General features: G+C 37.2%; 1 protein-coding gene across 10 annotated transcripts; it reads left to right on the top strand.

The window, feature by feature from the left end:
* Window positions 1–2356: 2356 nt before the first annotated feature.
* Window positions 2357–14704, top strand: LOC120728941 (mucin-22-like). Of its 10 annotated transcripts, none has more exons than XM_040024200.1 (18): window positions 2360–2479; window positions 4814–4865; window positions 5091–5129; window positions 5685–5828; window positions 6097–6606; window positions 6727–6966; window positions 7215–7501; window positions 7793–7857; window positions 8277–8425; window positions 8570–8638; window positions 11136–11656; window positions 11867–12094; window positions 12378–12442; window positions 12534–12673; window positions 12782–13116; window positions 13283–13344; window positions 13440–13573; window positions 13741–14704. In XM_040024200.1, the coding sequence occupies exons 2-18, from the start codon at window positions 4832–4834 to the stop codon at window positions 13827–13829; spliced, it is 3111 nt and encodes a 1036-aa protein (XP_039880134.1). In that variant the 5' UTR covers window positions 2360–2479; window positions 4814–4831; the 3' UTR covers window positions 13830–14704. The 10 variants fall into 10 exon arrangements, with proteins under 10 accessions (XP_039880137.1, XP_039880136.1, XP_039880134.1 ...); XM_040024196.1 differs by having other exon boundaries at window positions 2361–2479; window positions 11136–11836; XM_040024197.1 differs by having other exon boundaries at window positions 2361–2479; window positions 11136–12094; window positions 12782–12888; window positions 12919–13116.
* The last annotated feature ends 298 nt before the right edge of the window (window positions 14705–15002 follow it).

The raw sequence follows: 15002 nt of genomic DNA, 5'->3' as shown, positions 1-15002 counted from the left end.
ACTGTAATAACATGGGAATGGTTGGTGATATTAAAGTCCTGTTTGTGGCACATTAGTATATGTGAGGGGGCAAACTCCTCAAGATGGGTGGTGACCATGGTGGCCATTTAGAAGTCGGCCATCTTGGATACAACTTTTGTTTTTTCAATAGGAAGAGGGCCATGTGACACATCAAACTTATTGGTAATGTCACAAGAAAAACAATGGTGTGCTTGGTTTCAACATAACTTTATTCTTACGGTGTATCCATATAAATGGCCCACCCTGTATATCAGGCTACGTCAATAGCGGTTGGTCTTCAGGGTTTCTACTCCACGGCCGTATTTCATACAGGTCCACATTTCCAATGCACGCAATTTTCTGCAAGTGCCGCCGCTTCGCCTCTGGATGCAATCGGTCTCTATACCATCCGTTTTCTTTTCAGCTGCTTTTAAGCATGTTTCTTGTTGTCGTCGTTCCAACACAGTGTGTTTGTTTTGATTTGTGGACCCGGAAAATGGCGCCGCGCTCCCACAACACATTGCGGCGTGACGTCAACTCCAAAGCCCTATAGGAAAACCTGGACATTTTTATCGATCTCGAAAATCCCCCCAGACGCCCCAGACAGACCGTGAAAAGAGGACATGTCTGGGGAAAAGAAGACGGTTGGTCGCCCTAGTTATAATCCTTTTCTGCATTGCATTTTGTTTTCTCTGCCTAGTCTGCGCAGTTTTTATAATTACTCTGCCGGAACAGTTAGAAATGTTCTTTTGTTTTTCTTTTTGCCTTTGCCAGTAACTGGGATTACAGTGTAATGCAGTCAAACTTGCTCTTAGTGTTAACACACACACCCAAAGTACCGACAACACATTCTAGAAAAATACCAAGACTAAATATTCCAGTAGAAATACTGTCAACATCCTGCTTCTAAGGTGTAAACTTGGCAATCAAAACTAGGACTGCAGTAAAAATCTTATCCAGCAGTTCTTATGCCTTTAAAAACCACATATTGTACATCTCAAGGAAAGACACTCAATTAACTAAAGAATACAAAATAGGGTTAACTGAGTATACATAATACACATGAAAGAGACAAACACTAAGATACAGACAAAGTTACCAGATAATTAATTGTTAGTGTATAGAGTACTAAAAGCAGTTCAGCCAGCTAAGTACAAATGTGCAGTGAAAGCCAGGCATCAGAACAACTGATATGACTCCGCACCAGACCAGCATAAAATGTATGCAAATAGGAAGGTTCCAAATGAGAACCTTATGAGAGACTTACTCAAATAAAAGGCAGTGATGAGTACTAAAATAATGGCCAATAATAAAGGGCAGAGGGCAGAATGGTAGACAAGATCCAAATGTTTACATATGGAGGCTTTACACTTTTATTTTAATTTATTTCACACACCTGAAATACACAGACCTAGGTGCGAGGCTTATGATGGATTCATAATTTATTTAGTTTTAAGATTTCAGATGAATCCGTGTGATCACACTTTCTGCATTTCAACTTTTTGTGTATGACTGATAAAACAAGGTCCAAGTGTGTGTTAAGCTTCATTGTAAATGTAATCAAAATATCTCAAAATATAGACTTAAAATGTTCACTGTTACACATCTCTGAATTCAGACACCACAAAATATAACGGCAGTGCATTATTCCTAAGCTGTAACAAAAACAATAAACAGATGAAAAAAAGAAATTCACACTGTTAAGCAACCAGTTACATTTGCAAATACTTGTGTTTGTACCAATGATTGCAGAAAAGTTCTTTTCTACAATCATTGGTTTATACAGTGAATAATAATTTGTTCTATTGTAGATATTGGAAATTGCATATTGTTTGTAAGCTCAAAGAATGAAAGAAAGTAGTCTTTTTGACAGGTTTTTTTTATTTTAACACAAATTTTATAAGTAAGATAGAAAAATAAAAGATAAAAGCTACTAAGTGTCATTGCTCAGAGAGAATACTAAAAGCACTAGTTTCACTGATCAGACTTTTTCTGAAAGTGACTTTAGGTTTTGCTGATATTTTATGTAAATGACACAGATTGAACTTTAAAAAAAAAAAAATTTGACAGGTTGTTTAACCATAGTTTGTTTAAAGACAACTCAAACCCAGAGCAGTGTTTATTGCAAGTACTAATGATACAATTTAATCAGTAGTCCTTGCAGCACTACTCATGACAAGATTTTGAAATGTATGAAAGTGTGAAACTGAAAGAATGGACTTGGCATTGTCATTGCACCTTAAGACTTTCAACATTCTCTTTGCTTAGAAAATGATGAACAAAACAAGTCCAGCTAGTTATGTCACACTTTGAAAAAGCAAGAATTTCTCGCTTCACTTACAAATAACCAAAGTCACAAGTCTTCAGTTACTTATTTGGACTCCAGCTGGTAAGGAGTCTGTTGCCTAGTTAGCCTACCATTCAGGGTGCGGTTGATACTGACTAAAAGAATACTGCTGCACAGTTAGACTCCCAAGAGGTAAGAGAAATTTTTATTTTTTATTTTTTTTAAATTCCGATATTAACACAAGTAAATATTTAAAATTATAATTAATAAGGAATTAATTTACACCACCAACATCTAATTTCTTGTCAAGGTGTCATCATTCTGCACTGACAGCTCTGTATAACAAATACGAGAAAATGTTTTTGTACTTTTGCGTGTGTTTAATCCTTGTTTAAACAAAAACATATTTAACAAACACACATTTATATTTATTAAAGACTTAAATGATCATAATATGATCAAACCAATAATATACAAAACATTTAGACATTGCATGATATTATTATTAATAAATCAGATTAAGTCATTTTTTATGTTCTAGAGTAGCAGACAGCGTCTTAATAATAAAGTACGTGGTCAAAGGAGCTTGCAAAGAAAAGTGTCTGGACTTCTTTAAGTTGCTTGAAGACGTTTCACCTCTCATCCGAGAAGCTTCTTCAGTTCTAAGGTCAAATGGTGGAGAATCCCAGAAGGATGCCAATGTTCACATTTTGGACAGAGAGGACAGATGGTTTGAAAGAGGAGTGAAAGAAGCCATCTATGTCCACTGTGAGCGACCATCTTTGAACAGAGGAGGGGGTTTACGACACCAACTCTCTGCCATCTATAATCCAGTTTTGAGATCCCTTCCCAGACGCCTTAACGCCCACTCACATCCTGGGCCATCTGACCTCAGGAATTCGCATGATAAGGTGGGGCCAGGTTTCACAATGAACACACCCGAAATTCTGGCTGATTGGGACCCACACCCAGTTTCACACCTTGGCTCAGGCGATTAGAGGATCATCAGGGGGTCCTTTTGTCCCTCTGTGGGGGGTTACTCCCACTAGGTTTATATCTGGGACTCTCCACCATTTGACCTTAGAACTGAAGAAGCTTCTCGGATGAGAGGTGAAACATCTTCAAGCAACTTAAAGAAGTCCAGACACTTTTCTTTGCAAGCTCCTTTGACTACGATGACCTGGATGACTGAGAACCTTCACAGACAATAAAGTATGTGAGAGAAGGCTTTTATTATATATGTATGTTTATTATTCATGATGTCACTAACACTGTGTTGAGTGTAAAAGCTGTAACATAGGGCTGAGACCAGACTTCTTACTGGTTATAAATATATTTTTCATATGACAGTCATTTGAATTAGATTCAGAAAGAATAAAAATTTTTTTATCACTAACTAAAATGCTGCTGCACAGTCAATTCTGATACACAAATACATGTTAAAAATACAATGAATGCATAATTAGTTTACACCAAAAAAGGTCAAAGTTTTGTATGTTCTAATTGATTTTATAGCTTTGAGAAGTCTATTAATAAGCCGTAGATTCATACATTCTTAATTAAATTGGGAGTTTTCATCATCACATTTCTAAATTTGGATTACTGTTTTCTGAAAGTTTCTCACAATGTTAGTTTTTCCTGTTCACATTCAGGTATTTTTCTCAAATTAATCAAATGCATTTTTGAATGCCATTGTTCATTTCACATTAGACTGTTAAATAACAAGAAAATGCCTGCCAACAATGAATTGGTTCACTTTTAAAGCCAAAAAAGTTGTATGCTGAATGTGTAATTGAGTGGTTCTTTGTATTTTGAATAATAGATTGCCCTGCTTAGCTTGTCAAGGTGTGGCCACTCTGCACTGACAGCTGAATGTACAGTGAATATGAAAAAAAAAAGAAGTTCTTGTACCTTTGCTCTTTGGAATTTCAAAGAATTCCAAGTAAAGAAAAAAGCTCAACTTAACAAATACATACTGATATTTATTAAATACTTAAATGGCTTCTAATTGCAAACAGTCTGATAGACTAGAAAGATGGAATTATATGATTATAAATTCATGATATATATAGTTTTAATGTCAGAAAATGACAAATAGTAAGAATTTTGATCACAGAACACACGAGAGAAGATTCATATTTTGTTATTATTTATTCAATGTCATTATACATGCTGTCACACCATATGCCTGAGACCACACTTCTTAATTTGATTATTTCTTAGTAATATATAAGTATAAACATTTCAGATGAAAAGAAAAAGTATTTCTCAAACACGTCCTCTGTAATTTTAGTTTATTCATATTGTGGCAGTTTTGTAACTCTTTTCCACAGTGAATGAAAACTACTGCCAAACTGAGACATAGAATAGAAAACTGAACCAGAGTCAACAAGTAAAAAGTCATTTTGTTTTGTTCACACATTTTTGTAAGTGCAAATTTTATTTCTTTGGGAAAATTTAAACAACACAAAACAAACAAACAAACAAAAAACTACAAATATATTTATGGAGGGTTGTGTTTTACAGGAACCAGGCAGAGGGAGGATGGAACCTCTTACATTCCTCCTCCTATTAGCAGGTATTTGTTGGGTTGTATCTTTCTGTCATTTCACTCTCTTGATATTTGTGGTTTCATGTGTTTGCACGTATGTGTGTGTGTGAGAGATTGAGAGAGAGTGCAAATAGAGCGATGATGCTAATAGCAATTTATATTTAAAATATATGAAAGTATAGACTGAATTTGTATAATTTTGCTTTTTGCCTAAATTCAGATGAGAATAATAATCCAATTAATATTCTACAGGACTAGTGGGAACAGCATCTACTGACAATTCAACAACAGGTAACAAAAACAGAAGCTGAAGGAGCCTAGAGCTGAATGGGCTAAAAGATTTCCCCACCCCTCACTCCCATTCCTCTGTTCGACATCCCTCCACCCCCCACCACAATTTGACGTAACTAAAGAAACTTTAGTGTAATGAAACTAATGTACATGCTTTTAAGACAGTGTTCTTTTTAATGCACAACTATGTCAGCATTTTACTGTATTCAGTGAGTAAAATACTGAACAGCTGAGGTGGAAGAACATGTGGGCATGGGGGACTCCCATTCTATTAACCCAAACCCACTAACACTTCTATTTTCAGTTAGCACAAGCCCATCAGACATCAACATAACATCAGTACCAAGCAATGCAACCTCAAACAAAATCCTACCACCACTAAACTCATCTTTACAATCATCAAACACCACAAGCTCATCTACAGTTAATCATGCTTTTACTGCCTTATAACTTCTTTTTCATTTAACCTCACCACCAATCAACCCAGTCTCAATGGGAAATGCAACCTCACCAATGCCTTTTCTTTTTACAATAATTACCTTTTATTTAACACAGTCGCATCTCTGGTAAACATTACATCAGTACCAAGCAGTGCAACCTCACCACCAGAAGGTACAACTCCACCAACAGTTTTTGGAACCTCAGCACCAATAAACTCAAACATAACCTCATTACAACCCACCACAACATCATCTTCAGGTAATCTAATACAAATCGTGCACATTCAATATATGAATGACAGTTAATTTATTATGTTCCATAATCCACTAAAAACATTTTAAGTAGTGGACTTTAGAACAAAATCAAAATGAAAATGAACTGCAGTATATATTCCTTTGTCTAAAATGCTTTTACTCGTGTCTAAATTATGCCTCTGTATTCAGTGTCATTATTTTATTTTAAGCAAAGATCATGATGAGCAGATATTGTAAACACAAGAGTAATAAAAGTTGCTGTCCCTCAACAGAAAACATGACATCAGCACCACCCTCACCAACAGCAACAGTCAGCACGAACATGGCCTCATTACCAGTTAACCCAACTTCATCGAGTAACGTGACGTCAGCAACACCCTCACAGACAACACCAGGCATTATGACCTCTCCGCTACTCAGTGCAACTTCACCAGAAAACGTGACATCAGCACCACCCTTACTATCGTCTCTCAATGCGACCTCACCTCAAGTCAACATGACCACAATACCACTTAACCCAGCCTCACCAGGTAATGTGACATCAGCACCCCCTGCAGCAACAACACCAGTCAGCATGACCTTAACACATCTAAATGCAACCTTACCAGGTAACATCACCTCAACATCATCCTCACCAACAACACCAGGCAGCATGACCTCGCCGCCACTCAATGCAACTTCACCAGAAAACATGACATCAGCACCACCCTTACCATCGTCTCTCAATGCAACCTCACCTCAAGTCAACATGACCACAATACCACTTAACCCAACCTCACCAGGTAACATGACCTCAGTACCACCGTCACCAACAACACCAGTCAGCATGAGCTTCACACTACTCAATGCAACCTCACCACAAGTCAGTGTAACTTCATTACCATTTAACCCAAATTCATCAGGTAACATCACCTCAACATCATCCTCACCAACAACACCAGGCGTCAGGACCTCGCCGCCACTCAATGCAACTTCACCAGAAAACATGACATCAGCACCACCCTCACCATCGTCTCTCAATACAACCTCACCACAAGGCAACATGACCACAATTCCACATACTTCACCGGGTATAGTGACATCAGCACCACCCACAACACTAGTCAGCATGACCTCAGTGCATCTAAATGCAACCCTACCAGGTAACATCACCTCAGCACCACTCTCACCAACAACACCAGTCACCATTACTTTATCACCACTCAACACAATTTAACAACAGATCAACTGTCCTCAATACCACTTAACCCAGTCTCGTCAAGATGACCTCTATGCGACTTAGCACTACCTCAGTAACAATAAACACAACCTTGCCTGTGAACATGTTGTCAACAACATTAAACCATAGAACAAGTTGATATGACCTTAACATTACTTTACCCATCCACAGAACCAGTCAACATGACCGCAGCGTCACTCAGTACACCCAGCATGACCTCACCAACAGTCAAGCCATTATCTCCAGACCTAACTTCGCAAGGGACATCCATACTTTCAAATGTCACCTTTTTTAGCACTACAACTACAGCTGCAGCTCCAACCACAACTACAACTGCCGCGCCAGCACAAGCACCTAAAATCAATTTAGGATTTAAGCTGCAGCAAAACTTTTCACCAGAACTTGCAAACAACAGTTCACCAGCCTATAAACAGTTAGAATCAATAGTGACTGAACAGGTGAGTTCTTGGAATATGGAACCTTCCCAAAAAGTCAGCTTATCTAAACGTCTTTGTTCTTTTGATCTGAATGTACTTAAACAATAGATATATAAAAATATGAATAAACAGAATTCTAGCTGGTTACTCCAAATAACTAAGAATTTTATGATGAGCAAGGGAACGTATACATGAAACATAAAATGTATGAAATCTTTGTGATATGACTTATATGAACTTGATTTTAAAATATTTGAAATTTCATTTTATATGATATGTATTTATATATCTTTCAAAACAATTTATTCCTAGCTCAACGACGTCTATAGTAAAAAATTTGGACCTAGCTTTAATCGAACTGTCATCAATAGTTTCAGGTAAGAAACACAGCTTAAGATTACTTTCTAAAACTAAACATTTATTAGCTACTAACCATTTAATGATCAAGAAACTGACCTCACAGACCATTGTGAGGTCAGTTGGCTAGTTTCAGTTGTTGTGCAAAGGTACTGTTTATATGGCTGCAGAAACCTGCAATCAACTGAGACTGAAGAATTCACTTGGAACAGTGACAAAACATTTCTCCCACTGAAAACTTATGTCCAGATGAAAAGATTCAACTTTTTTACTATACTGGATGATTGAGCATGCATCCAGACAACTAACCATTTACCTTTTATTTTTAACAGTAGATTTAATAAGTTCATTCTTGCCTTCTTGATGTGAGGCTAATCAGTGATAAAGAATTGACAAATAAAATGAAAGCATAGAAAATCACTAAATTTTTCCTTTACAGTCAAGGATCCATTGTGGTTGATGCTGTGCTGATATTCAATGATGTCAGCACATTACCAAATATCAGCTCTGCAGTTGCAACTTTGACAGAAGCTGTTGCAAGCTCAACTTTTAACCTCTCAGTTAACACGTCATCTATTTCAGCAAAAGGTCGGTCCTCATGTAATTTGTTGTTTCATCCTTCCTGATCATTTATTGTCATAAATTGTGACTGGATGTCGATATCAAATATATGATAACAAGGAAAATAGTCACAAGACTGTGCAATAACTTATTTAATATTGTGATTTCCAGCTGTGACAATAGCACCAACAGAACAAATCACAACATCATCTTCAACAATGAATCCAAGTACCACACCAGGTATTACCATGAAATAACTATGAATTTTTACATGTGATTATCACAAGCATGTAACACCATCATACAGCCTCACTGTTATAACCATTTTATCCAGCCTCACCACCACTCAACACGACCTCTGTGCTAACAACTTTTAATGTGATATTGATTCCACTGAACTCAACTAGAGATGGCACGATACCACTTTTTTATGTCCAATACCGATACCGATATCATAAATTTGGATACCTGCTGATACTGATAGGAATCCGATATAGTTTATTTTTTAATCAATAAAACAGTTTTTTAAATATCTTGCTGCATTTTGTATAGGTTCATAATCACGTTTTAAAAACAAAACACTAAAGCTATTCTGTTATACCTGTATGTAAAAAACACACTGCAAACAAAATATTTCATAGTTCAGCAATACTGAGCTAATAAACTTAAACCTACACCATCCTCCCTATTCTGGTATTTTAAAGAGTACTTACCAGAAATATTAAACAACCTAACTAATAGGGTTGCAAACTCCCGGCAAAAATAAATAAATAATAGGGAACTACCCCCCACCCTCTGCCTCGTGATGCATAATCGACGTAATCAACCTTAATTTAATGCACGTGTAAAAAAAATGCACAGAAATCAATTATTTTTCTACAATAATTAAATAGATTCAGCATCTTTCTTCAACAGAATTGCAGACTGCACAGATGGAAAAGGTACTATAGCTTACTAGGGTATATATTAGACTTAATAGTTACTATATACAGTAATGGACTTCTATACACTTTACCTCTGATTAAAACTTTGGTTGTAAGATTCAGATAATTGTTTATTAAAAGCTAGACATTTTAAATGAGAATATGAAAGAAACGTATTCTTTGGGCCCCCCTCTTCCCTGTTAATGCCCTACCTGCCCCCCTGGCAAAACCTTGCTAGATCCGCCCCTGCACAGTTACCAGCCGTCAGCTACGTAGAAAAGGATCCTGGTGTAGAAAGTAATATTAAATAAATTCTAACAACAGATTATCAAGCTTAAATGTCCTGCTGTTATTCAGCCGCTGGTTTCCTCTTTCTGGTGAAAAGTGGGAGATAAACAAACAAGAGAAACGGGACTCGCAACAGAAAAGCCGATCAGCTGATCATTGATCAATTTCATGATTGAAGTAGTAACAGGAGAAGGAGGGAGAGAGAAGAGGCAGTCGCTCCATATATCGGTTGTTAAGCTTAACGTGGGAATGCTTTACAAACATCCAGAGATGAACTTACACACTTGCTTTACTTCTCTCTGGGATAACTTTCTCGGAGATGAAATGCCGGTTTGGTAGCGAGGATCCAAATGCTGACCGCCAGCAAGTCTCGCACGCCACAGCCGCTCTATCACGTGACGCATACTGCTCCGACGCGCTAAGGTTATGAGCTGAGTTACGCCATGTTGCAAGTTTTGTGAAGTGCTTTTGTGATATTTAATGGATCGGATTACATTTTTTATTTCTCTCCAATATCCGATCCAGTAATTTAGGTCAGTAACGGACTGAAACCGTAATATCGGATAAGATAAGATAAGATAAGATAACCTTTATTAGTCCCACACGTGGGAAATTTGTTTTGTCACAGCAGGAAGTGGACAGTGCAAAAGTTATGAGGCAAAAATTAGAATACAATAAGAATAAATACAGTACACAACTGTACAGAATAGAATAAAATACTATATACAGTAGAATAAAATAAAATAAATATACAATAAGATAAAAATAGAATACAAATACAAATACTATATACAACTGAGTAAAAAATACAACGGTCCATAGGGATCCAATAGGGATCGGTCCATCCCTAAACTCAACCTCAGCCACACCAGATAACATGCCCTCAGCACCATCCAAATCAATAGCACCAGTCAGCACAAGCCCATTGGCACTCAGTACAACCTCACTACAAGTCAACATGACAGCAGTTAACCCAGTTACACCAATTAAGGTGACCATAGTACCATTAGCACCAATGGCACCATTCAGCATGACCTTACCAGTAGTCTCTTCAACCTCACCACAAGTCAACACACCTTTAACACCACTTAACCTGACCACACCAAATCACCTCACTATAATGCTCACCAACAGCACCAGTCAGCATGCTCTCACCCCACTCAGCACAACTTCACTACAGGTAAACATGATTTCAACACCACTTATCCCAAACTCATTTGCAGTCAGCATAAACTCATCAACACTCAGTCTAACCACACAAGTAAAGAGGAGCCTCACCTTTAACCTCTATCGCCAGGAAAATCAGTGTCTGTTAAATCAATCCATGACTATGAGGAAATATGTTTTTCTTTAATAAAATACAGTATGTACCAGTTTATAATAAAAGTGAATGTCCTATCTGTGGCATGTTCATGAAATTCTTTAATTCTCCATTTGTAAAATTAATATATTGTAACTGACATTTGTTCCAACTATATCTATCGCCTCAACTACTGCCAATGGCACGAATGCTTCCTCAAATGCAGCGACAACTTTGGGCTCTAATACAACTGCAGCCACAACAGTGGGTTCCAATACAACTGCAGCCACAACAGTGGGTTCCAATACAACTACAGCTCCAAGTGTGGTTTTCAATACAACTGCAGCCACAACTGTGGGTTCCAATACAACTACAGCTACAACTGTGGGTTCCAATACAACTGCAGCCACAACAGTGGGTTCCAATACAACTGCAGCCACAACAGTGGGTTCCAATACAACTGCAGCCACAACAGTGGGTTCCAATACAACTGCAGCTACAGCTGTGGGTTCCAATACAACTGCAGCCACAACAGTGGGTTCCAATACAACTGCAGCCACAACAGTGGGTTCCAATACAACTGCAGCCACAACAGTGGGTTCCAATACAACTGCAGCCACAACAGTGGGTTCCAATACAACTGCAGCTACAGCTGTGGGTTCCAATACAACTGCAGCCACAACAGTGGGATCCAATACAACTGCAGCCACAACAGTGGGTTCCAATACAACTGCAGTTCCAACTGTGGTTTCCAATACAACTGCAGCCACAACTGTGGTCTCCAATACAACTGCAGCCACAACAGTGGGTTCCAATACAACTGCAGCTACAGCTGTGGGTTCCAATACAACTGCAGCCACAACAGTGGGTTCCAATACAACTGCAGCCACAACTGTGGTCTCCAATACAACTGCAGTTCCAACTGTGGTTTCCAATACAACTTCAGCCACAACTGTGGTCTCCAATACAACTGCAGCTACAACTCTGTCTCCAAATACAACAACCACTTCCACTACAGTGACAACATTACCCACAACAACTACCAGCACTGCATCAACAGATCCTCCTACTGCAAGTCAAGGAGCCCTTGGTCTTACATTCAGTCTCAGCGAAACTTTTACAGCAGACCTCGCAGACTCACGTTCACCAGCTTTTCAGGTTTTAGCTCAAAAAGTGACCAATGAGGTAAGACGGCAACACTATGTGCTGATATTCTGTTGGCCTACATAAAACTCACTGAAAATTGGCAATGGTTAAAATGCTGAAATGCCTCTTTCCCTGGTCTTCTTCTTCTTCTTTTTTTACATTCATTTATTCATATTTAGTTTGGTTATTAAATCTTCTAAGTCCTGTTTAGTTTTGTAAATCCATTTGATTTGCAAGATGATATTTATGAAAGCCTCAGATTCATACAGGCAATGGCATGTGCATCTGCTGTAAAAGTATAAAACTACATTTTATCTTTCAGGTAAATGCTGCATGTAAACGTGTCTATGGATCATCCTTCCTTCGTTCCTTTGTTAAATCATTCCGGTAAGGCCAAAATTTGATAATGTAGTTTTTCCAGATATTTACTACTCACTTCCTGTCATAAAAGTATTTCTTTCTCTCTTTACCAATAAAGGTCAGGATCAGTGGTTACCGATATGACTCTTGTATTCCAAGACAAAGCCTCAGTTCCTACAGTAAACAATGCAACCTCAGAACTCACTGCAAATATTAACACTTCTTCCCTGAACATTATACCAGGCAGTCTCAATGCAAGTAAGTATTTAACCAAACTTATTTAATTCTTTATCTAAAATAAATTAGTAATTCTTTATTGATAAATCACTGGTACAGTTAAAGTTTCCACTTTCTTTGCTTCCGCAGCTGTGCTCAATATTACAACAACCCCAACCACTGCTTCTAACATTACTACAGCTGCAACAACTGCAGCTACAACAGTGGGTTCCAATACAACTGCAGCCACAACTGTGGTCTCCAATACAACTGCAGCTACAACTGTGTCTCCAAATACAACAACCACTTCCACTACAGTGACAACATTACCCACAACAACTACCAGCACTGCATCAACAGATCCTCCTTCTGCAAATGAAGGAACCCTTGGTCTACAATTTAGTCTCAACCAAACCTTTATAAAAGATCTCTCAGTCCCAACCTCATCAGATTTTCAGACTTTGGCTCAAACAGTGATTAAAGAGGTAAGACACCAATACTATGTGCTAACAAACAAACCTAAATGTCGGCTAGCATAATAATGTAAAATGTAGATATTCTTGGAACTATATATGATATAAGAGACTTTCATTTCTTTCTTTAACCTTTATTAAACACTTGTAAACACTTCACAATAATGTTCTCTTTCAGATAAACAGACTGGTTAAAAATGTCTTTGCATCATTCCTACGCTCCAGGGTTAACAGCTTTAAGTAAGGCAAAATTTCTGTCCATGATTTATGTTTTTCTTAGATATCTGTCCTTCAACTGCTTTTAAGAAGTATTGCTTCTGTCTTTGTCATTCTAGGAATGGATCAGTAGTTGTCAACATGACTCTTGTGTTCCAAGATCAAAACTCGGTTCCATCACTAACTAATGCAACTACAGCGCTGACACAAGCACTCAGAAATACCACACTGGGCATCATAGAAGGCAGTATAAGTAAGTTTCTGGCCACATATTCTGCAGTTTGAATTTATTAATGTAAACTACCCTATATAATGTTGTATAATTGTGCTGTCAGTGTTACACATAAAAACAAGATGAGAACTCAAGTTTATAAGTCCAGAGAATTTTATGGAGGTACTTTTTTTTTTTCAATATTCCAGGAGTGTCATCATCAACCAGTCTTCAGTCTACAATTGGCATATGGGCGCTAACACTGTTGACTGTGGCACAAATCATGATCAACATGTAGGCAGCACTCAAGTTCACTCCAGTGACTTCACCAAAAGTTTTTACTGTGCTATAAAACCGGGTGTGCCGACCAAAGGAAAAACAAAAGCTATAAGAAGCTAGCATTATGAAATTTACCAAGATGAAGTAATTTGGTGCTCAGATGTGTGCTGAGTGTAAAAGATTAATATATATATCTTATAGTATTTTCCAGACACAAATTTATGGTGCAAAATATCTAATACTTTTTGGCAACGTATTGGCAGTTACTTGTGAGTAACACATTAGCTTGTTAGTGCACTTGTTTTCGTTGCTATTGTGGCATTAAAAAAAAACTATAAAAAACATACATATTAATTTACAATGTGCATTGCAAGATGCGAATTAATATCCAAACATATTATTGAGTTAAATGGTGAAACAGAAGATGTGCATATTTAATGATGTGAGTTGAACTGAAATGATCTTGATGCAGCAGACAAGTGATTGATTCTGTCATAATCATACAGTATCAGGTGAATAGTTTGGAAGGTGGATTTTAAATGAGAAACAGCATACTAGTCTAGCAAAATATTTACATACTACTGTCTTAATAAAAATAAGTTGTTTTTCTTCTTTTCATTGATTAATTAGTGTATTGATTAAAAGATCTGTATGCCTCTATAATGAAATTAATAAAACCATTATTTATTCAACCAAGTACTAGAATCTTAGGCTTAATATGCTTCTTGTGATTTTTAAATGCCATCTCTTTTACTCTGTTTTTTCACTGCATTTTTTCCTTTTAATATCAGAAGAAGGAAAAACTACTGCAAATAATAATTATTAGTGGTGTGGTGAATGTGATTTGTAGATTTGTGAACTTTATATTTATTAAAATAAAGATTATGACAATTACCAGGTTTGTGTACTACAAAACAATTAATGCGTTAAGGAGCTATTTTGAGATTAAAGTCAGAGTGTTCTGTGTCAAGCAAGAGCCTAAATCACCATGTGAACTTTAAACACGTGAACATTGATATAGCACAAGGTTCAGTTGGCTCTGCATAAAAATAGGTGGTCGAAATTGTCTTCAAGAAGCTACTTTTATGTAGTAATGTTGTCACTGTAGTGGAAGTAGTGTGAAGTATATTTCACAACCTGTACTTTTTTACTTTTACTTGAGTAAAGGAGTTGAATCAGTACTTCAACTTTT

The sequence above is a fragment of the Simochromis diagramma genome, unplaced genomic scaffold, assembly GCF_900408965.1.
Source record: "Simochromis diagramma unplaced genomic scaffold, fSimDia1.1 OVJJ01000302.1, whole genome shotgun sequence".
Lineage (NCBI taxonomy): Eukaryota > Metazoa > Chordata > Actinopteri > Cichliformes > Cichlidae > Simochromis > Simochromis diagramma.
Note: the sequence above shows the minus strand (reverse complement) of the source record. Positions and strands in the feature narration are given on the sequence as shown.